The following is a 21,890-nucleotide window of genomic DNA, read 5'->3' as shown; positions in this document are numbered from 1 at the left end:
TTTATAACATTGGGAACAAAGAGGAATTTATAAGTAGGATTTAAAAAAAGACTTATACATAAAGAATAAAAGTGTGAGTACAGGGGGAAATAGTGGGACGCATGAAACAAAGTAGAGGAAAGGACTATAACAGTTTTTTCTTATGTCTAAGTAACTATTTATTATATAAAATGTAATAGAATAGAACTAAAATGTAAGATGATACCAACATTCTAGCTGAGGGCAGGAATCGTAGGTTGAGAAAGCATAAGGAACAGTCTCATTGTTATATATGACTGCTTTGTGTCTTACAGTGGATGGGAAAGTTGATCTAAAAAATGTGGCACTGAGTATGAAAGACTTTACTGGTGAGTTTCTATGACACTGAAATCATAATGCTTTATAATAAATCATATTTTAGATGCTCTTGTCTAGTAGTCTATTGTTCATATTAATTTTGACATTTACCCAGTTATCATTAAAGATTTCTACCTGAAAAAATCCACTCAATCTCTGGTTATCTATGTATTAAAATGAAACCACAGACTTTGTTCTCATAACAAGTTCTATCTATGGTAGAGATACTATATAGGTCTGTCTTTGCCTACATGTGAATAGTTAAATTTTAGGTAAGCATGTTAAAAAATAAGGCAAAGCCTTGGAAAGTGCAAGATAATATATTTTTGTGTGTGTATGTGTGAACAGTTACATAAGTCCGTATAATATCTCCTCTCATAATTATTTCTTTTGGCAATTCATTATCCAATCTGATAACTAGATTTAATTCTGCATATTATTCCCAACTTTAAGAGAGCCCTCACTATCTCAATATTATAAGAGTAAACTTACTTTGACTTCTATTGATACACTGAATTTCCATATCCCATTTTGCCTCTGCTTTTTAATCACAGATTGGAAATGATGCCATATAAAGTATTATAAATGTATCTAAAGATACATGCAACATAGGCTAATATCATGTTCTAGTGAACCTCTTTAAAACATTGAATAAAATTTCTAAAGTTTTCACTTATAAACACTCTGTTTTTTCAAAGGAGAAAAGATTAATGCCAGTGATCTGAAAAATGTTCTTGGAGACATGGGGATAGAAGTCAATGATAAGGAATGTCTGGAACTGCTAAAATTACTGCCAGTTGATGGTGAGCTGCATTTGGGTTACTGTGACCTCCAAAGCTTTGAGTTTTATGGTTCTATTTATGATGTTTATACTTTAAAGTGTCACGTGTTCATATTTACCTGCCCCCACCCTACAGCTCTTGCTTTCTTATGAACAGTGTCTCTATTTCTCTATGCGAACTTAAGGACAGAGATCAACTGTCAAAAGAATCCTCTTCCAAAAAATCAATGTTGAGGAGGTAAGATGTTACTGATGATTTTGAAAAAGGGGAGGAAGGAGTGGAATTTACATTTTGTCTCTCTCAGTAAGCATCAAAAAAGTCCTCAGAAGAAAGTTTCTTTCTTCCTTTAAGTACAAAAGCTCAACATCTTTCTGATAGCTTCTCAACAAAGCATCTTCTCAGCAAAGTTCTATGTATCCCTGTAAGTAAATCTTGTACCAGCTGCCAAGAAATTAGTGTTTTCTGTATTATTATATCAGTTCAGAAGTTAACAACACCTTCAAGCATGAGCTTTGTAGCATCCAGTACCAGCAGCTGCATCATGAAGAAGAGCCTGAAGAAACCTGAGCAGGCCGCAGGTTACAGTCTTCCACCTCAAAGCAGCATCTCTGCAGAGAATGCAGAATACTTTGAGTACAAAGATGAGATTGAGTTTGCAAAGCCTCCATGTTATTATATTACCTGGCTAGACAGCACATTAAAAAGCAGAGATGTTACTTTGCCAACAAAGGTCCATCTAGTCAAGGCTATGGTTTTTCCAGTGGACATGTATGGATGTAAGAGTTGGACTATAAAGAAAGCTGAGCGCCGAAGAATTGATGCTTTTGAACAGTGGTGTTGGAGAAGACTCTTGAGAGTCCCTTGGCCTGCAAGGAGATTCAACCAGTCCATCCTAAAGGAGATCAGTCCTGAATATTCACTGGAAGGACTGATGCTGAAGCTGAAACTCCAATACTTTGGCCACCTGATGCAAAGAGCTGACTCATTGGAAAAGACCCTGATGTTGGGAAAGATTGGGGACAGGAGGAGAAGGGGACGACAGAGGATGAGATGGTTAGATGGCATCATCGACTCAATGAACATGGGTTTCAGTGGACTCCGGGAGTTGGTGATGGACGGGGAGGCCTGGCGTGCCGCGGTTCATGGGGTTGCAATGAGTTGGACACGACTGAGTGACTGAACTGAACAACACTACCCAGTTATGATGAAGGCAAGAGAATCAAGCATGAAACTACTATCCCTTCAGTTTCTGGAAGAGATGAGTATTTTGTGGGTCAGGATGACTTCGATAATGCTGACCAACTTAGTTTAGGCAACAACAGGATTTTCATGTGAACTTTTTTATGGCATTCTTCTTTAAAACTAGATTGGGCATTTCCTGTCTGCTTTCCTGGCCACTTCAACTGCAGGAAAGTATGAGGCCATTTCAGGATTTGGCCTCTCTCTAATCAAGCAGATCCTTGTTGTCAGGTTTTCCACCTATTTCCCTGGATATTTTGATGGTCAGAATTGTCTCTGGTGGGTGTTTCTGGTTTTAGGTTTTCTCCTGTTTCTCAGAGGATTTGTTAATTATGCAAAAGTTTGGAAGATATAAAAACTCAAATTTCTGCAGGACAGAGTTCTCTTTATTTAGCGAAGACATTTTCTGGCAGAGGCCTTCCTGCGTTTATGATTCCTCTCTCAAGAAACAAGAGAACATCTGCAGGAAGTGAATCGAGATGCAGAACACAGAGGAATAACCACCTGCTTTTAGAAAAGAAAGTGCTATTGAAAAAGAGAAAATAGGATGAAGCAAATTCCTGCTGTTACTCATTAGGCCACTGACATGTCAAACTTGAACTGCAAGAAGTAAAGAAAACAGAATAGAAATGAGATAGAAAAAAGGAATGAAAAGAATTTAGAATAGAATAGGAAAAGATGGTGAGTTTTAGCTCTGTAGCATATAAGCTGGTAGTTGCTGTGGATGTGAAAGAGTAAGTAGATCTATTAATAATACCAGAATTTATTATGATGAGCCAAGTTCTGTCCTCACCACACACAATGATGACACCTTATCCCTATTTTACAGTGGAGAAACCTGAGGCATAGAAAGGGTAAGTAATTTGCCTAAGGTCATAATGTTAGTCAGTAGCAGAGCAAGAATTTGAACCCGGACTCTTAACCTTTACACCAGACTACCACTCTATACCATAATGCCAACTTTTTTCATTGCTTAACTTCATCATAATTTGAAGGTAAAAATGGATAGATTTATAAAGTCAGTCACAAAGAGGAAAGTCTGATCCTTAAGTTCTATCTGTGAGTCATTCTCTGTCCTGAACTATGCCTTTTCTTACAGATGATAAGAAAGTTTTTCAGAATAGACTGCTAGCAGCTTTGAAGTCTTTTAAAGGTGGGTAATAAATGTAAGGAGAAAGTACACAAGACTGAGATTCTCAATCTTTGTATTTACTTTTTCCTAGTCATTAGATCATGATTCCTCTGCCACCCCTTTTAAATGTTGACGCTATAGTTTTGTTTTGTTTTGTTTTTTTGAGTGTATGCTGTGTAGACTTGATCCCAAGGTCAGATTCAAAGGAACCAGTCCTAAGTATCTCCACAGTTCTCTTTTTGTGTACTCTTGAGTAGGTCAAGTTGGAGTTTTAGTTTTCATAGTGCTGAAAATAACCATCACAATGCACAGCTATGAACTATTAGTTTTCCTTTCTTTTTTCAGTATAAAAGGTGTCATTCCCAGTAATATAAAAATTAAAGAAAAATCATCACTCATATTGCTACTGCTGAATCATTGCCACTCTTTATATTTTGAAGCCCTTAATGTTAAAATAGCAAAAATTTCATATAGTAAAAATTGCTCTAAAATCTCATTGGAAGACTCCATAAAAGAAACCAACATTCTAGTCTTGATAAGTCTGGTATAGTCACTTTTTCTTCCAATGATATGGAATAGATTGTTATTCCTACAGTAAAGCAATTAGCTGAAGTAGCTGGCTTGCCTAAGAGCCATAATATACAAAAATATATCTCATACTAGAATCTCACTGAGTGAAGATGCTCACAGTATGATAGGCTTAGTGGAATTTAGTCCATCTGATGGAACAGTAAATTGATGTTCATCTGGAGTTTTCTCAACTTAAGTGCTTGTGGCTCCTGGAATGTCAGGGAGAATCATGTGAATTATTTCATTGTTCATTTATACTGGGCATGTGATTTTAATTCATATAAGTTAAATGATTGATATAATTACACCCTATTAAAAAAGCATTTTTTTCCTGTGATACCCATTTTTTGTAACACCTATAGCTATGTAACTTTCTGTGGAATGAAAATACAATGGTTTACTTCACAATATCTCTTGTCTTTAGATATTTAAATTCAGGGTACTTTTTTCTTTTTCCACTTATTATGAGTAAGATTATAATAAACATTTACCTGTCCCCTTTGACATGAGCTTTTTCTGTATTTCTAAAAGTGAAATTAGTGGGATAAGAGTTATGAACATTTTAAAGAATTGTGATGGCTATTGCCAAACCACTTTCCAATAAGGTAATTCTAGTTAACACTCTTACCAGCAGCCAGATATATTGAGAGCTGAGAGCTGGTTTAACTCATCAGGACAAGAAGTATTTTTCTTATTGTATCTTTATTGAGTTTTTTGCACATTTAGTCTTTTTCCTAAGGTGGAAAAGTTGATGTCAATAATCTGAATCCAGTTCTGGAGAGCATGGGGATCAAGCTCAGAAATAAGGAACTTAAAAGTGTAGTGGAAAAGCAACCTATTGATGGTAAGCATTGAATTTCTGAAACTAGACTGATTTGAGGAGTTAAAGAAATTTTTAAGAATCATGAAGAACTAGTCTTAAACTAAGAAGAAATCCTGTCTTTTGTCATTTTTATTCATCTGAAATTGTCATCCTGCTCAACTATCAGTAGTTTTGAGGGGATATTCACAATGGTTTTATCAGCCCAGAGAATGGCTGGGAGAAACAAACTTGGGAGCAGGGATTAATGAATGAATGAATAACAGAGAGAGCCAGAAATGACTGAGAGAAAGATATCCATAATGGGGAGTAGTGGAACATCCTTAATATTTCTTCAAGTATCTAACAACCACATGTCATCACCATTTAGAGATAGATAAATAAGTTGAAAACATTAAAGGAAAGCTGATTGAGAATAGATGAAAGATTCAAAGCCCCTACCTCAGGATCAGTGCCAGATGTAAGGTTCACCAAAAAAACAAACAAAAACTCTGACTCTTTATAAATGGCATTTTTACGACGCTTGTAAGAAAGCATCTGAAGACCTAAGAACTGAATAATACATTTGTCATGGTCAGACACTGTGTTAGAAGGACATGGGACAAACACTATTGTTCTTCTTACTAATAATGAATCAAGCATTCAGCAGGAAATATAAATTGAAGGTGAACACAAATAATTTAGTAGACTATATAGACTTTCACTGCGGTCTAGGTCACAATTTTTCTAAGTTCTGTGTCATTGTCTGAATTTTTATGCTTTGTATTACAGTTGATGGAAATATTCCTCTGAAAAAAGTGATGAGTAATATCAAGGCAGTTACAGGCAAGTTAAAAGTTATAAGATTAAAATCCTAACTCCCCTATTCCATCACCCTGCCTTCCCACTTTTTGAGACAGGTATATCCTAAATTTTATGTTGCTTATTCTTCTTTTGAAAAATCATAGCTTTATTATCTAGGTGATAATGCAACAGACATAGTGTTTTCATTTTGCTTCATTCAACACTATAAAAATGCTATCATAAATGTGCAGTATTCCCTAATCCTAACCCTAATAACATTCTAACCCTAAAACAAGTTCTATATTTCATTTTTTATTTAAAGATAATTATGTATTTATGATTTTGTAGTTTATTATTGTAGTTTCTTTTCATTGTTATATAAATGTTCTGTTTGCAAATATGCCATAATTTATTTATCCAGTCTCCTGTATATGAATATTTGTATTGTTAGGCAGGAAAATGAAATTAAAACGTATCCCAATTGGAAAGGAAGAAGTAAAATTGTCTCTCTTTGCTGATGAGGTGATCTTACTAATATATATATATATATATATATATATATATATATATATATATACACAAAACCATGAAGACTCCACCAAAAACTGCCAGAACTAATAAATTCAGTAAAGTCGCAGGATACAAAATCAACATATAAAAATCAGTTGCATTTAGAGTTTGATATCACCAAGATGATAAAGTAGGGGACCACACTCTCCACGAAGACCAACAGTTAATTAGATATCCACCAACAGAGCAGTTCTAGGAGAGCTCAGGAGTCCACTTAAGAAACTAAAGCAACCCAGTGGAGTTTAAACCTGAGAATAACTGTGTTAAAGGGGTGAGAACACCTTGATTTTGCCTGTATCAGCACATCCCCTTGGCGGCACTGTCAGCACTTAGAGGGAGCTCCCCAGATAGAAAGAGTTCTCCTAGCAGGAAGAGAAGAATAGGGTAGATGACTAGCTTCTCCATCCTTTCAGGGAACTTCACAAAGGACCTACTTTGAGGATTTCCCTGGCAGTTCCAGCGGTTAAGACTTCAGGCTTCCACTGCATGTTTCATCCCTGTCAGGAACTAAGATCCCACATGCTACATGGTTCGGCTGCAAAAACAAATGAACAAAAATCACAGGACTTGCTTTGTTTTCATTCCACCCAGAGACCCAGAGAGGTACAAAGCTGAGATATACAGAGACAGCTAGGAATAAAGAAGAAGAGTAGGGCTTAACCACTAACAGCAACACAACAGGATCAGCTTCAGTCCAGTGCAGAGGACTCCTACTTCCAAACACAGTCACATTACAAGGTACTAAGAATTAGAACATCAACATATAAATACTAAATGGACACAATTTGGTTCATAAAATGAAATATTATTTAGCTTCAGAAAGACATGAGGACTTCTGTGGTGGTCCAATGGTTAAGAATCCACCTGCCAATGCAGGGGATACGTATTTGCTCCCTGGTCCAGGAAGATTCCCACATACCACAGAGCAACTAAGCCTGTGCACCACACTATTGAGCCCACATGCCTGGAGCCCATGCTCTGCAACAGAAGAGGCCACCGCAGTGGGAAGCCCATGCACCACAACTAAAGGGTAACCAATGTTCACGGCAACTAGAGAAAGCCTGCACACAGCAACGAAGACCTAGAGCAGCCAAAAAAAAAACCAGTTTTTTTTAACTTAAAAAGATGAACACATCTGTTGTATCAATCTCTTCTTAAAAAGAAGAAATTAAGTACTGATATATTTTACAATGTGGATTAACCTCAAAAACATTATGCTAAGTAGTATAATCCAGACATAAAAGGTCACGTATTATATGATTCCATTAATAGGAAGAGGTAATAGATCCATAGGGTCAGAAAGTAGGCTCATGATTGTTAGGAACTGAAAGGAGGGTACAATGGGTGATGATTATTAAACATGGGGTTTCCTTTCCAGGCAATAAAGATATCTGAAGCTAGAGAGAGTTGATTCACAACATTGTGAATGTACTAAGTGCCACTGAATTGCACACTTTAAAATAGTTACTTTTACATTATGAGAATTTCATCTCAATTAAAAAAAATCAACCAGCCACAAAAGTGGTATTCAAAGATAGGAAGATGCAGTGGAAACATTCTAGTCTGGTAGTGACATTATTTGAAATGTGAGCCTGAGGTGATAGTAAAAGGTAGACTTACTTTTAATTGGTGTTATTATTATTTCTAAGTTCTCTACAAATAATATATCCCCTATGACCTGTTCCCAGGGTGGACCTCTCCTAGAGCCCCTATTCTCCCAATATGTCAGTGAAACTAATATGTGTATGATTTCATTTATAAGATTTGAAAAGAAGCAGAGCTAAATAACAGTGATTAAGCATGCCAACTAGATGATAAATGTATAAAGAAAAGCAAGAAATCATTGTCCAACTCTGTAATGACCTATGTGGGAGAATAATCTGAAAAAGAGTGGATATATGTATAACTGATTCACTTTGCCATGCAATAGAAAGTAATAAAACACTGCAAATTAACTATACTCCAATAAAAAATTTAAAGTAAATAGCTCCAAAAAATTTTTTTGTATTATAGTTAGTATAGCATAATGCAGTCATTCTCATTAATTTCAAAGACATTGGAATATCTAGAAAAATACTAAATTATATTTAGTAGCCTCCATTTAAGAAAGTATGGGACTATGTGCTACATAATAGTACTTACGACCAATCTACATCAAACCAAGTTTGAGAAAAATGATTAAAGGTGAATAGTTTTAACCCAATTCTGGAACTTCCGTGTTTCCTTCCAAATTGATTTCTAGGTTTAGGTATAGATATATAATAACTGAAACCCAAACCATCATTTTATTTTTACAGAAAAGTTCCTTTGAGTTTATTTTCGGAGACCATCCTAAAAATCTCTCATATACTATACAGTTAAAGAAAATGTTTCTCTAAATAGAAATGCCTTCAAAATGTTCATGATTCATGTAAATAAAGTCATCAGTGCTTTGATGTTAAACAAAAGAAAAATGAAATCATTGTCCAAAAACTAAGGGTATAATTACCTCTTAAGGAATACTGTGAATAGGGTTTGAGAAAGATAGACTTCCGGAGTGCTATCAACGTTCTTCTATTTCTTTACCTAGGTGGTAGTTACAAGGGTGTTGTTTCAAGTTCAGTTCAGTTCAGTCACTCACTCGTGTTCGACTCTTTGTGACCCCATGAGCCACAGCACACCAGGGCTCCCTGTCCATCACCAACTCCCAGAGTCCACCCAAATCCATGTCCATTGAGTCAGTGATGCCATCTAACCATCTCATCCTCTGTCATCCCCTTCTCTTCCTGCCCTCAATCTTTCCCAGCATCAAGGTCTTTTCAGATGAGTCAGCTCTTTGCATCAGGTGGCCAAATCACTGGAGTTTCAGCTTCAACATCAGTCCTTCCAATGAACACCCAGGGATGATCTCCTTTAGGATGGACTGGTTGGATCTCCTTGCAGTCCAAGGGACTCTCAAGAGTCTTCTCCAACACCACAGTTCAAAACCATCAATTCTTCCGCGCTCAGCTTTCTTTATAGTCCAACTCTCACATCCATACATGCCCACTGGAAAAACCATAGCCTTGACTAGACAAACCTTTGTTGGCAAAGTAATGTCTCTGCTTTTTAACTTGCTGTCTAGGTTGCTCATAACTTTCCTTCCAAGGAGTAAACGTCTTTTAATTTCATGGCTGCAGTCACTATCTGCAGTGATTTTGGAGCCCAGAAAAATAAAGTCAGCCACTGTTTCCACTGTTTCCCCATCTATTTCCCATGAAGTGATGGGACCAGATGATCTTCGTTTTCTGAATGTTGAGCTTTAAGCCAACTTTTTCACTCTCCTCTTTCACTTTCATCAAGAGGCTCTTTAGTTCTTCTTCACTTTCTCCCATAAGAGTGGTGTCATCTGCATATCTGAGGTTATTGATATCTCTCCCGGCTATCTTGATTCCAGCTTGTGCTTCCTCCAGCCCAGCGTTTCTCATGATGTACTCTGCATATAAGTTAAATAAGTAGGGCGACAATATACAGCCTTGACGTACTTCTTTTCCTATTTGGAACCAGTCTGTTGTTCCATGTCCAGTTCTAACTGTTGCTTCCTGACCTGCATACAGGTTTCTCAAGAGGCAGATCAGGTGGTCTGGTATTCCCATCTCTTTCAGAATTTTCCACAGTTTATTGTTATTATACGTGTTTGTGTCTAATTGTCCAAAGTCAGTCTATATTAGTAGCAATTCCTATATCTTCTAAAATATTTTCTAATAATATACTTCAGATCTTCACCACTGAAAAGTAAAAAATCAATATCGGGGATAAACAAACTACTGCTCATAGACCAAATCTAGCCCTCTGATTATAAAGAAAGTTTTGCTAGAACACAGTCACAGTCTTCTTTTATCTATTATCAATGGCTATTTTAGTGCTACAACAGCAGAATTGAGTAGCTTATATAGTTTCTGTTGCAGCTACTCAATTCTGCTGTTGTAGAAAATCCCATGGACGGAGGAGCCTGGTAGGCTGCAGTCCATGGGGTCGCAAAGAGTTGGACATGACTGAAGCAACTTAGCAGGAGCAGCAGCACTAAAATAGCCATTGTGTGAAATGATAAAAATTAGGATAATGGTCAAACACTTTAGCAGTTTTGGGAAAAGCGGAGCAAAATTAGGTTAACTTTCCATTCTAGTGTACAAAGCAACTATTTAAATTCTCAGTATACTGAGAACTGTGGTTTCTTATTCTCAGTGTTATGAAAGCAAGTCTTTCCTTAGGGCTATAAGTTCTAATTCTCTGCCCACTTTTGACTCCACTAGGCAGATTTTACTGTGCCTTTATCTTTTACCTAGCAGCTGGGGATAGTGATGTATAAACATGAACGATTTTGTTTCATATCTTTAAGTAGTTAGATAGTTATTAATATTGTCAACTATACTCACCATTTCTGTTTTTGAAGGAGAAAAAATTAATGTAGAAGATCTGAAAAATATTCTGGAAGGCTTTGGGATAGAATTCACACCTAAAGAATACTCGGAACTGGTGAAAAACCTGCCAGTTGATGGTAAGCATTTCAAACAAGATTAGAACTTTGAGAAAGGTTAGTCTTAGGTGTTTAAAACAACTTTAAAAAAAAAACAAACAAAAAACTATGCCTACTAGATATCCTAATTTAAAAACCACAGAAAAAAGAATGTAAGAAATTTTAGTGTAGCTTTGTCCTTCCTTTAGAAAGTGTAGTTCTTTCTTTGGGAAACTCTAAATACCAACTCTATTTTCTTGAATCCTGCCATTGGATACAAAAATTCCTTTTATTATATTTGGTTCCACCCTCAAAACTAAAAGTTAAACTGAGAGATGTAAGGAAGAAAGTGAGGATGGGAGAAATAGAAGAGTAGGAGAATGAAGAAAAAAGTCAAAGGAAAGTGAGGGAAAGACATGTTCATGTTCCAGTTAAGGTGTTTGCCGCTAATTATTGGTTCTACAGCCAGACACAGCACTCTGAGAGTTTTCTTTTGTCCATAGTTTCAAAGTCACTGGAGGGCAAAAATCAAAGTTATTTCTAAGACAAATCATTTTAAAGCATGTTTGTGAAATTATACCTTTGTATTGTCTCTCTTCAATTTCTATATCCTTTTATCTGTGATGTCGATTGTGCCTTTTCTTACAGATGATGGGAATATATATGAAAATAGATTGCTAGATGGTGTGAAATCTTTCAATGGTAAGAAACATGATGAGAAGAAAGATAAATAAGATTCTTCTGCCTTACATTTGCATTAATATTATTGTCTAATTATTCTCTTGTGGATCTTACCACCTCTCACATAATTTTTTATGTGATTATTTTTTATTTGTTTTGAATGTATGTGCTTTTTTCAAATAGTCTTTCCTGCTTAGTAAACTTTGGCTTTTATTAAATTTATTTGCAAAGCAAATCTAAAGTTGGGTCTATATAGAAAATGTGAAGTAAAGAATTGGCAGTAGTTCTGGGCATTCCATCAGTGTAACTCACTGGAGAATGAATTTGTACCTTGTTAAGATTGTCCTCAAGACCATGCAGAAATTACAATTCTAATTCTATTTTGTTCACATTGTGCACTTGAACATTTTGGATCAGTGATATTTTTGCTGATAGTCCTGGTTGTATGGAAATTGACTGAAATTTTCTCTATTGGAGAAGTCATTAAATTTCCCTCGTGTTCCCAAATGTTTCCATAGGTGGGAAGGTTGATGTCAGTAATCTGGACAACGTTTTGGGAAACATGAAAATCAAATTCCCAGATAACAAGCTCAAAGATTTGGCACAAAAGCTACCAGTTGATGGTGAGCATCACAGATGATATTAGACCTTTTAAAGAAATTTAGACTTATAAGCTTATGTTTGAAAATTTCTGGCACTAAATCTGTTTTGGTGATAATATCACTTTTTTTTTTTTTTAATTTTATTTTATTTTTAAACTTTACATAACTGTATTAGATTTGCCAAATATCAAAATGAATCCGCCACAGGTACACATGTGTTCCCCATCCCGAACCCTCCTCCCTCCCCCCTCCCCATTCACTAAATTTGTTTTGGTGATAATATCACTTTTTAAATCTTTGAAAAGAGCCCAGTCCTAACATAAGAGACTATTTTGACTTGATGTGTTTTCAGTGATCTCAGTATGCATGATGGTACATGTGCTACAATGAGTTATAGGAGTTTAACCCTTTACTTGAAAGAAACTGAAGAAGGGCTTATTACCCACAGAGAAGAGGTTTCTAATTTCAGATTAAGTATATGATTTACATTTATTTTAAAAATCATGTCACCCAGCTATACATTCCTGTTGGAGTGGGTAATTGAGAGAACATGGCTGCCAGTTGACCTGAAAACTGGACTCAAGGCAATCGGAAGATCCTCACGGCCTCCCCTGTGCTTAGAACACCCACCGTGTCCACTGTTCCCACAATGAGAGTTGTGCTCAAGGAAAGAGCCTCAAGAGAGCAATGTGTTGTTGAATCCCATCTGGACGGTATACATGACTAAACCCAGTTAAAGTCTCTAACTTTAAGATTCTGGCGGGCAGTGCAGAGATCTACTTGTCTTGTGGTCACCAAAGGCAAGCCTCATCTGTCAGTTTCCTTGCTTAGAAACCTTTCAGCCACCCATCTGGAGTGGTCTGCTCTTGCTTTGGTCTTCCCCTGCCCTCAGTGTACAGGTGGCTGGTTTCAGATTTTACCTGGGAAGCTCCTTAGGTTTCAAGCCAACAATTCCTTTATACACTTGCAAATTACCAGTTTCCTTATCCCTTCCCCTGTGTTTTGGCACGCGTGCACATTATTCATCCCTGACCTTGTCTCTGTCTACATTAAGAACCTTAAACAGCAGTATTTTATCTTCCTTTATTTTATTTATTTATTTGTCGCTGTGCTGGGTCTTTGTTGCTGTGAGCAGACTTTCTCTAGTTGCTGTGAGCAGGAGCTTCTCTGTTACGGTGAGCAGGCTTCTCATTGCAGTGGCTACTCTTTTTGAGCACCACAGGCCCTCTAGAGCACCAGCGGCTCTCTAGAGCACCAGCTCAGTAGTTGTGGCTTGCGGGCTCAGTTCCCCATGGCCTGTGGGATCTTCCCAGACCAGGGATCAAACTCATATCCCCTGCATTGGGAGGTGGATTCTTTATTACTGGACCACCAGGGAAGTACTCTTTTTATTTATTGATTTATTTTAATGGAGGATAATTCTTCACAAAGTTCTGTTGGTTTCTGCTGTACAACAGCATGAATCAAGCATGCGCATGCTTAGTAGCTTAATTGTGTCTGACTCTTTGTGACCCCATGGACTGTAGCCCACCAGCCTCCTCTGTCCATGGGGATTCTCTAAGCAAAAATACTGGAGTGGATTGCCATGCCTTCCTCCAGGGGATCTTCCCAACCCAGGGATCGAACCCAGGTCTCCCATATTGTAGGTGGATTCTTTACCGTCTGAGCCACCAGGGAAGCCCAAAATTTTGCAGTGGATAGCTTTCCCTTCTCCAAGGGATCTTCCCAACCCAAGAATCAAACCAGAGTCTCCTGCATTGCAGGCAGATTCTTTACCAGCTGAGCTACCAAGGAAGCCCCAATCAAGCGTAAGTATACATATATCTTCTCCCTCTTGAGCCTCCCTCCCTTCCACTTCAGTTTATTAACATTTATATAATGCCCCATTTTAATCCTCTTGCCTAACATTTACTGTGCCTACCTTCCAGAGTCCAGAACTTCTCTGTGTCCATGTCTCTAGAGAATAAATTTCTGGTTTTTAGGGAATGGGCAGAGGGGTGAGAGGAGAAGTGATGGTGGAGTGGAATTTGGACAAAATGGGAATAAAAGAAAGGGTAATAACTAGCAGAGGAGGGGAATGTTGTTTACTTGCCTGTGTGTGCTAACTTGCTAGCAGTCCCCTTGATGTTCATTCCTACACTGTACCCGATACTCTGTATCTTGAAACTTTTTAGGATTCTTCTTTGTGAATTATGCCGCTTTTCATTAGTGTCCCCTCATAGGCTTTTAAGTTCCCTGGTGGCTCAGACGGTAAAGTGTCTGTCTACAATGCAGTAGACCCGGGTTCGATCCCTGGGTTGGGAAGACCCCTGGAGAAGGAAATGGCAATCCACTCCAGGACTATTGCCTGGAAAATCCCACGGACAGAGGAGCCTGGAAGGCTACAGTCCATGGGGTCGCAAAGAGTCGGACACGACTGAGCGACTTCACTTTCACTTTCTTTCTTTCTTCCTCAGCTCTGCTGAATTAGTTACCACTCTCCTACTTGCTTTCTAATTTTCAAATGTTTGTGAAGTCTCTTGTTCATGAGGATTTCGTCTCCCATAAATGTCTTTTGAGTACATTTGTTATTACTTTCCTATCATTTTAGTGAAGTTCAAGGAGAGGAGGAAATAAATCCTTATGGGTAGTAAAAGCATTTTGAAAAGCTACCCTAGTTAATTTAATTGATCAAAGTTAAATAACTGAACGCAGGCTGAGATTCCCATTTAAAAATTGGAAGGTGTAAAGCTTTTTAATCCTCAGGCTAGAGACACCCTCATTATGTACATAAAGAGCAAAGATAAGCATTTGTAAACCCAGATAGTATTCTACTTTCTTCAATGAATCACATTATCTTTCTATACGTAATTAGTTGTTATACCTTTGGTGTTGAATCTGTGAAACCAGAACAGATTTTCCTTGCTGTCTCTGATGGGAAAGCTAAAAGAAAGATAAAAAGCTTTTTCTCACCTAGACTTAGTGAAATCAATAATAAATGAAGGCTCTGTGAGGACAGGAACCATGTCTATGCTGCTCACCGTTGTGTGTGTGTGTGTGTGTGTGTACTCAGTCGTGTCTCATTCTTTGCAACCCCATGGGCTATTGTATCCCTTAGTAACTAGCACAATGAGTGCAGATCTTTGACACCTATAAATACTTGTTGAGTGAGGAATAGAATTAACTAGATAATATGTTACTTTGGCAACTACTCAAGACTCTCAGCAAGAATTTTCAGTTGTGTTAATCAATAGGTGTTACCTGATCATTATCACCAACGTGGAAATTTAATGTAAAATTACACTGTGCTATATGTAGCAAGAGACCCCAAAGCATAAATCTGATAACTAAATGTATGGGGAGAATGTACTGGAAACTATCCCAAAGGAAGAATAAGATTCCATAATAATAAATAGTATTCTGTTTTTTTGGTAAGAAAATACGAATAATGTGCATAGTTCTAGATTTTTTTTTCCTTGGCCTAAAATGTACTACATCTGCAATTCTGGGAAATTATACTGATTGAAGAGATAATTCTCATTATGTTCCATTCTACTGTTTAATTTTAAAGTGTTTAATATTACTATGGGCAACCCTAACTTGTCTGGATGGGATACAGAATAAATAGACATATTTTTAAATTTAAAGACTCTCATATTCTTTGATTATGTAATGAACATTCCTACTACAAAAAATGCAGTAGATTAAGCTAACTTGGGGGTTATAGTATGGGATAGTGTTAAGTGGGGAAATAGGTAGACTTGAAGTTCCAAACTGAAAGTTTTTATTGTTATTGCTGGAATCTGATATAGTAGATTGTGTAAAGCCACAAGAACAAACCTGAGGAGGGAAATTTTCATATGCATGCACGCAGAGACTGAGATACTAAGAGGGAGAAGAGAATAAATAATGAAATTAATGCTTAAATATTGTAATAATCTTTTTAAATCAGTCTACAATTGTGTCTGTCTAAATTGTGGCTTATTTTTTAGTGTTTGGCAAGACTGATCTGCATAAACTGCTAAAAGAAATCAAGAAAATAACAGGTGAGCAATACATTTTGTGAAAAGATATAAAACTAAAATGCAAATACTCCATGTTTACATACAGATGTAAAGCTGTTTTCTTATTTTGTCATTGATTTTTAACTTCTGTTTTTGTAACAATTAAAGTTGATTCTAATGACATGAAGATTACATTGGATTATTTATGTTTTAGCAAAACATATCACTATTTCTCTATAACAAGTTCTGTATTCTCTGAAACTTTTTTATTTTGTGATTTATTTCAGTGGCCAACTCACCTATTCATTCATTCAAAATACTTATCTCACATCTACTGTAACCCAGTAAATGTTAGAGTAAAATTTTGATAGAAATACAAATAATGTGGTTAATGAAGATAATTCATCTTGTAATTCAGACAAAGTTAGAGAAACACAAATTCTACCTGATGGTTAATACAATTTAGATTAGGTAGCTGCCTGTACATAACTTAGATCACTTTATCTCCTATATATCCCTTTACCATGAGCTGGGTTAACTTCTTTGAGGTCCTTAAGAGCATTAGAAATAAGTATTTTGTTTAGAATTAAAGAAATAACTTCCGAAAACTGTAGAAAACCCTGTACAAGCTTTAAACACTTCCATCGTTTGGAGTCCGTAAGCAATTCTCACCTGTAACCATTCCCATCTTTTAAAGGAGAAAAAGTTGGAGCCAAGGACATACACAAAACACTAAGAAACCTGGGAATAGAGCTCACAAATAGGGAAATCTGGGAGCTGTTGAAAATATTGCCATTTGCTGGTAGGTATTTGATGTATGTATCTGTGTATGTATCTCTGTGCTTGTATAAACTTCATTGTGAGAACATCATAAAAATGGGCCATTCTAGTTTTGTATAAAAATCTAAAACACAAAAATACCAATCCTTAGCTGTAAAGAAATTAGGCCTTTAACATTTAGGTTTCTCATTTTGAAAAGCTATCGCATCAAACCTGAGTCCTGCCATTAAGTGCAATAAATCAGAAAAAGAAAGACAAATACCATATGCCATCACTAATATGTGGAATCTGAAATATAACACAAATGAATGTATCTACGAAACAGAAGCAGACTCACAGACATAGAGAGCAAACTGTGGTTGCCAAGGGTGAGGTGGCAAAGGGGAAAGGATGGATTGGGAGTCTGGGATTAGCAGAGGCAAACGATTACATACAGAATGGATAAACAGCAAGGTCCTACAGTACAACACATGAAATATATTCAATATCCTGTAATAATTGATAATGGAGAAGAATATGAAAAAGAATATATATATGTACAATTGAATCACTTTGCTCCACAGCAGAAATCAGCACAACATTTTAAATCAACTCTACTTCAATAAAATAAAAAAATTTTTAAATATTACTTAGAAATGAATGATGCATTAGTAGGGCAATGTGAAAGAAAAGTCTAAATTAGCAGGAAGGTGGTGCTTATGGTAAAGAACCCATCTGCCAATGCAGGAGACTCAGGAGGCATGGGTTGGATTCCTGGGTCAGAAAGATCCCCTGGAGGAGTGCATAGCAACCCACTCCAGTATTCTTGCCTGGAGAATCCCATGGACAGAGGAGCCTAGCAGGCTACGGTCCATAGGGTCGCAAAGAGTCAGACATGACTGGAGTGACTTAGTATACACAGAGAAAGAAAAAGGAGAACTCAGAGTGGGGAAAGAGGTAACATCTGTTTCAGTGAAGAACGTGGATGTAGAAAATGTAGGAATATAACTTAAGACAACTTTTTAAAGTACGTAATTATGAAATTATGTTCTTACTACCTTTTTTTTTTACTGTCCATGTAACTCTATCTTACCTTAAATGTGTCTTATTTTACAGATGATAAAAAGGTAGAGAAAAATGATTTGCTCAATCACATCAAGGCTTTTCCTGGTAAGTGAGAATCATAATAAGAAGGAAAGTAAAACTAAGACTTGCATATTTTACCTTAATTTTCAAAAGGCTTATCATTCCACAATAATTAGATCATTGATCTTATTATCCCATTAACCTATAGGTCTCCTTTAGATGCAATTACATCTAATGTGATCATTTATAGTTCTCTGACACAGTAAGTTTCATATATACATATGCAACTTATAATACATAAAAATAGCATTTGGGATTAATATATAAATAAAATTGTATATAATTTACATAATATATAATTAAGTTCCTTCTAAATACACCTTTCTTGAAAACTATAGAAAGGGCCCCTGAAATGAACCACAAATATATTCTTGACGTCCACAGTACGTCTTTATCGTGGAAAGTGTTGAAGACATTTCACGTGTAACCGTAAACAGTTTTCTTTTTTTTTTTTTTTTTTTGGTCATTATGCAATGGATTTGTTTCATCTAGTTGCAGTTGGTGCATGAATATAACCAGCATTTTTTTTAAATTCCAGTTCCTATTTTTTATCACTTCATTCTTTCTTAAGGTGGGAAGTGTCATGTCTCTAAACTGGAAACCATCCTGGAAAACTTGGGTTATGACCTGGAGAATGAGGAAGTTGAGGACCTGAGGAACCACCTGCCAGTTGATGGTGAGCATGTAGTCATGGCTTTAGGGAAACTGAGCTCCTCTAATAAAACTTCCAGATGTGTTCATCTGGGAAATTTTATTATCTCAGATTATTAATGTTTAAATAAGATCAGTAATCTGTTAAACAGTGATTCCCACCTGAAGGGCTAAATTTTGATGGCAGTGAGAAAATTGACAGACCTAAGAAGCAGGGGGGAAACAGTGGAAACAGTGTCAGACTTTATTTTTCTGGGCTCCAAAATCACTACAGACGGTGACTGCAGCCATGAAATTAAAAGACACTTACTCCTTGGAAGGAAGGTTATGACCAACCTGGATAGCATATTCAAAAGCAGAGACATTACTTGGCCAACAAAGGTTCGTCTAGTCAAGGCTATGGTTTTTCCAGTGGTCATGTATGGATGTGAGAGTTGGACTGTGAAGAAGGCTGAGCACCGAAGAATCGATGCTTTTGAACTGTGGTGTTGGAGAAGACTCTTGAGAGTCCCTTGGACTGCAAGGAGATCCAACCAGTCCATTCTGAAGGAGATCAGCCCTGGGATTTCTTTGGAAGGAATGATGCTGAAGCTGAAACTCCATTACTTTGGCCCCCTCATGCGAAGAGTTGACTCATTGGAAAAGACTCTGATGCTGGGAGGGATTGGGGGCAGGAGGAGAAGGGGACGACAGAGGATGAGATGGCTGGATGGCATCACTGACTCGATGGACGTGAGTTTGGGTGAACTCCGGGAGTTGGCGATGAACAGGGAGGCCTGGCGTGCTGTGCTTCATGGGGTCGCAAAGAGTCGGACACGACTGAGTGACTGATCTGATCTGATCTGAAGAAGCAGGTAGAGAAATGAAACAAAGGAGCACTTTAAAGAAAAAAAAGCCAGAATTGACAGAGAGACGTGTACCCCAATGTTCATTGCAGCACTGTTTATAATGGCCAGGACATGGAAACAACCTAGATGTCCATCAGCAGATGAATGGATAAGAAAGCTGTAGTACATATACACAATGGAGTATTACGCAGCCATTAAAAAGAATACATTTGAATCACTTCTAATGAGGTGGATGAAACTGGAGCCGATTTTACAGAGTGAAGTAAGCCAGAAAGAAAAACACCAATACAGTATACTAATACATATATATGGAATTTAGAAAGATGGTAACGATAACCCTGTATGCGAGACAGCAAAAGAGACACAGATGTATAGAACAGTCTTTTGGACTCTGTGGGAGAGGGAGGGGAGTGATGATTTTGGAGAACGGCATTGAAACATGTATAATATCATATAAGAAATGAATTGCCAGTCCAGGTTTGATGCAGGATACAGGAAGCTTGGGGCTGGTGCACTGGGATGACCCAGAGGGATGGTATGGGGAGGGAGGTGGGAGGGGGGTTCAGGATTGGGAACACGTGTACACCCGTGGCGGATTCATATTGATGTATGCCAAAACCAATATGATATAGTAAATTAAAAAATAAAAAGACAACATCAAAAAAAAGAAAGAAAGAAAAAAAAACCAAAGAAGAAATTTAAAAACCTGTCAGGGAAAAAAAAAAAGTAAAAGTCTCTTAAATCACCATAAAGTTGCAAGAGAATTCCAGAAAATCATCTACTTCTGCTTCATTAGGGCTTCCCTGGTGGCTCAGACAGTAAAGAATCTGCCTGCAATGTGGGAGACCTAGGTTTGATCCCTGGGTTGGGAAGATCCTCTGGAGAATTAAACAGCAACCCATTCCAGTATTCTTGTCTGGAAAATCCCATGAAGTAGCAAAGAGTCAGACACGACTGAGGCACTGACACTTTCACTTTTCACTTTCTATTTCATTGACTACACTAAAGCCTTTGACTGTGTGGATCACAACAAACTGTGGAAAATTCTTAGAGATAGGAATACCAGACCACTTCACCTGCCTCCTGAGAAACCTGTGTGCAGATCAAGAAGCAACAGTTAGAACCAACTATGGAATGACAGACTGCTTCAAAATTGGGAAAGTAATAGGTCAAAGCTGCATATTGTCACCCTGCTTATTTAACTTACATGCAAAGTACATCATGAGAAATGCCAGGCTGGAGGAAGCACAAGCTGGAATCAAAATTGCCAGGAGAAATATCAATAACCTCAGATCTGTAGATGACACTACCCTTACGGTAGAAAGCAAAGGGGAACAAAAGAACCTCTTGGTAAGTGAAAGAGGAGAATGAAAAAGCTAGCTAAAACTCAGCATTGAGAAAACTAAGATCATGGCATCTGGTCCCATCACTTCATGGCAAATAGATGGGGAGAAAAACGGAAACTGTGATAGACTTTATGATGTTTATTTTGGCTCCAAAATCACTGCAGATGGTGACTGAAGCCATGAAATTAAAAGACTCTTGCTCCTTGGAAGAAAAGCTATGACAAACCTAGACAGCATATTAAAAAGCAGAGAGACTTTGCCAACAAAAGTCCATAGAGTCAAAGCTACGGTTTTCCCAGTAGTCATGTATGGATGTGCGAGTTGGACCACAATAAAATAAATAAATTTAAATTTAAAAATAAATAAAATCATAGAAATTTAAAAAAAAAAAGAAAGAAAACTGAACGCTGAAGAATTGATGCTTTTGAACTGTGGTGTTGGAGAAGACTCTTGAGAGTCCCTTGGACTGCAAGGAGATCAAATCAGCCAATCCTAAAGGAAATCAGTCCTGAATATCCATTGGAAGGACTGATGCTGAAGCTGGAGCTCCAATACTTTGACCACTTGATGCAAAGAGCTGATTCATTAAAAAAGACCCTTATGCTAGGAAAGACTGAAGGCAGGAGAAGGGGACCACAGAGGATGAGATGGTTGGATGGCATCACCAACTCGATGAACATAAGTTTGAGCAAACTCCGGGAGATGGTGAAGGACAGTGAAGCCTGGCATGCATTCCATGGAATCACAAAGAGTCGAACATGACTGAACGACTGAACAACTACAGAAGTATACAAATTAGATGAAGGAGTCAGCAACGATTGGAAGTTTTGGTGGGTGTGGAGTTGGAAACATGAAGAAAGTGCTGTGTAAGGGTTGCATGTAGAAGTAGCCAGCTACAATATTTTAGGCAGGTGAATACATTGGTATTGCAGTTTTTATTGTGTATGAATCCTGTAATATTAACAGTAAGGTGGTCAAGCATCATAGTACTCCTAGATTCTAAAGTAGAATAGGCCAAGTGGAGAGTAAGTCAAGCAATGTTTTTAAAACTTCCTATCACCATTGTGTATAGAATTTAATATTTTATACTATAATTTTGTCTTCTATTCTATATATTTATCATTTATAGAACTTAATTCTTCAATTCCATGCCCAGCTGGGGTTTATT

At 37.2% G+C, this 21,890-nt stretch overlaps 1 protein-coding gene across 12 annotated transcripts in view; it reads left to right on the top strand.

Moving 5' to 3' along the window:
• EFCAB3 (EF-hand calcium binding domain 3) overlaps positions 1-21,890 on the top strand; it is a 177,653-nt gene that overhangs the window by 13,877 nt on the left and 141,886 nt on the right. For 9 of the 12 annotated variants that reach the window (XM_044938820.2, XM_044938816.2, XM_044938822.2 and 6 more), the window contains 12 exons: positions 294-347; positions 1,035-1,139; positions 3,457-3,510; positions 4,799-4,903; positions 5,651-5,704; positions 10,644-10,748; positions 11,355-11,408; positions 11,906-12,010; positions 15,961-16,014; positions 16,670-16,774; positions 17,848-17,901; positions 18,449-18,553. In XM_044938820.2, the coding sequence (XP_044794755.2) occupies positions 294-347; positions 1,035-1,139; positions 3,457-3,510; positions 4,799-4,903; positions 5,651-5,704; positions 10,644-10,748; positions 11,355-11,408; positions 11,906-12,010; positions 15,961-16,014; positions 16,670-16,774; positions 17,848-17,901; positions 18,449-18,553 (954 nt within the window). Of the gene's footprint in view, positions 1-293; positions 348-1,034; positions 1,356-3,456; positions 3,511-4,798; positions 4,904-5,650; positions 5,705-10,643; positions 10,749-11,354; positions 11,409-11,905; positions 12,011-12,518; positions 12,703-15,960; positions 16,015-16,669; positions 16,775-17,847; positions 17,902-18,448; positions 18,554-21,890 lie in introns of those variants that run through there. The other 3 variants (XM_044938823.2, XM_044938817.2, XM_025279897.3) reach the window with 3 other exon arrangements.

The sequence above is a fragment of the Bubalus bubalis genome, chromosome 3, assembly GCF_019923935.1.
Source record: "Bubalus bubalis isolate 160015118507 breed Murrah chromosome 3, NDDB_SH_1, whole genome shotgun sequence".
NCBI classification, from domain to species: domain Eukaryota; kingdom Metazoa; phylum Chordata; class Mammalia; order Artiodactyla; family Bovidae; genus Bubalus; species Bubalus bubalis.
This window is presented reverse-complemented; position numbering and strand designations above follow the sequence as displayed.